The 1,762-nt window shown below is 46.7% G+C and overlaps 1 protein-coding gene across 1 annotated transcript in view; it reads right to left on the minus strand.

Annotated features, from left to right (window-relative positions):
* prpf4 (pre-mRNA processing factor 4) overlaps positions 1-1,762 on the minus strand; it is an 8,146-nt gene that overhangs the window by 3,969 nt on the left and 2,415 nt on the right. The window contains exons 2-5 of the mRNA XM_015395478.1: positions 1,379-1,565; positions 1,186-1,273; positions 931-1,010; positions 708-801 (exon numbers count right to left, since the gene is read on the minus strand). Of these exons, the coding sequence (XP_015250964.1) occupies positions 708-801; positions 931-1,010; positions 1,186-1,273; positions 1,379-1,565 (449 nt within the window). The remainder of the gene's footprint in view (positions 1-707; positions 802-930; positions 1,011-1,185; positions 1,274-1,378; positions 1,566-1,762) is intronic.

Here is a 1,762-nt window from a genome sequence, read left to right on the forward strand (position 1 = left end):
TGATTTGTGTTTATCTGACTGTGTTCATTATTATTCCTCCACTAAATGACAAAAAGTCAGAATTTATTATTATCTAGAGGAGAAATGCAGCTCCAGACGAGCTTTGAATGTGATGATGTCATCAGTACACTTCTGATGACATGGACAGGAGAGTCCAAACTTTCCTGTGTTCATTCAAGAACAGACTTGGAGAGGACATGAGTCCTTACTCGCATTCTAGTGAATTGAGAAACATTCATGTCTGTCTAAGGGTAAGGACCTGTTTAAACCAGTTCAGACTGGTTCTAGTTGGACCGAACTGGATAAAGAACATCTTTTCTGTTCAAAGAGACTCCAGCTAAAGAGAGTCCTTTAATTTAGCTGGTTTAAGATTTCCTTTAACTGGATTTAGCTGGTTTTAACTAGATTTAACTGGAAAAAAAAACACATTTTGGTTCTGTTTTTGTAGGAATCAGCCTTGGAAAGAATTAGATCCAACAGGGTGAAGGCCGCAGAAATCTGATCTTTTTTCGCCGACAGCCCAAAATGCCCCTGAACATAAATCAGAGATAAAGACCAGGATAACTGTCCTTCCTCTATTCTGTTTGTTGTTTTCTCGTTGTGCCTCGTTGGACCAGACTCCATGTTTCAGACCGTTTCCATGATTTGTTCTTTTCTGGATCCGGTCCACGTTGGACCGGATCTCTAGATTAGTCGTTCCAACTCACCCTCAGGGATTTGTGGAGCTCCTGTTGGCGGATCGTCTTTGTCGCCTCAGGAACCTCCTTCTGAGCACGTGCGGCTTCGAGACGCTTCATCGCCCTGAGGGACCAATCACAGCAAAGTGTTGTACGGGTTAACCAATAAAGGTTACCTCATGCTGGGAGGCACTGCTTAACGTCCATGAAGCAATAAAGAACATCTGACTACAGCAGAACCATGATGACACACCGTGGTAGAGAGTATCTGGCCAACCACAGGCGAGCGTCTCTCAGGGAGGAGGGGCCTTCATGGTACCATGTCTGGTGGCACTATGATTGGTTAGAGAGAGAACTGAGATTTATGACAGGTTTCTGAATACTACAAGTTCATGCTTCCTGATACATAAAGAACCGCAGTACGCGGCCATCTGCGTAAATACAGAGAACTACAGGATGTTATAATAGTTCTACAGATTATTACGAGGCTAGCAGTAACATTTCTGACCTCATCATGGGACCTTTTGGCTCTTTCCTCGTCTTTCCTGGACTTCTTCAGAGCATCTGGACCGACCACGGACAAAACGCTTCGCAGCCTGAAAATAGTCGGTAAACGAGGCTTATGATTGGTCGACCGTCAACCAATCCCAGCACAGTAAGCACTTCAATGAACAGGGTGTAGAAAGGTCCGCCCCTCCCACCTCTCACGGCGATCAGCCGGGCCCTCTCCGAACAACGTGATCGGCTCCCCCAGCGCTCGGAGGCCTGCTTTAACCTCCGCGTCGTCGGTGGATACGGTGATCTGCCGGGCTCGCCGGCGCCGCTCAAACTCGGCGAGTGCTTCCTGCTGCCGCTCGCTGACCCGTTCCTCCATCTCCATGGTCTCTCCTGCAGGGAAACATGGAAGCTGAGTAAACCTCCCTGGAACAACAGCTTTACGACAGTAGCTACCGCCATCCTGTGGTCAAACATTCCAGTTAGTAGACTTTACAGTACTTGGGTCTGTCTGGTTCTATTTAACGTTGGGTCTAATCTTACTTTGCAAACTGGAAAACTGATAAATCAGAGCAAACAAAGATCTACTG

Source organism: Cyprinodon variegatus, unplaced genomic scaffold, assembly GCF_000732505.1.
Source record: "Cyprinodon variegatus isolate N-32 unplaced genomic scaffold, C_variegatus-1.0 Scaffold743, whole genome shotgun sequence".
Lineage (NCBI taxonomy): Eukaryota > Metazoa > Chordata > Actinopteri > Cyprinodontiformes > Cyprinodontidae > Cyprinodon > Cyprinodon variegatus.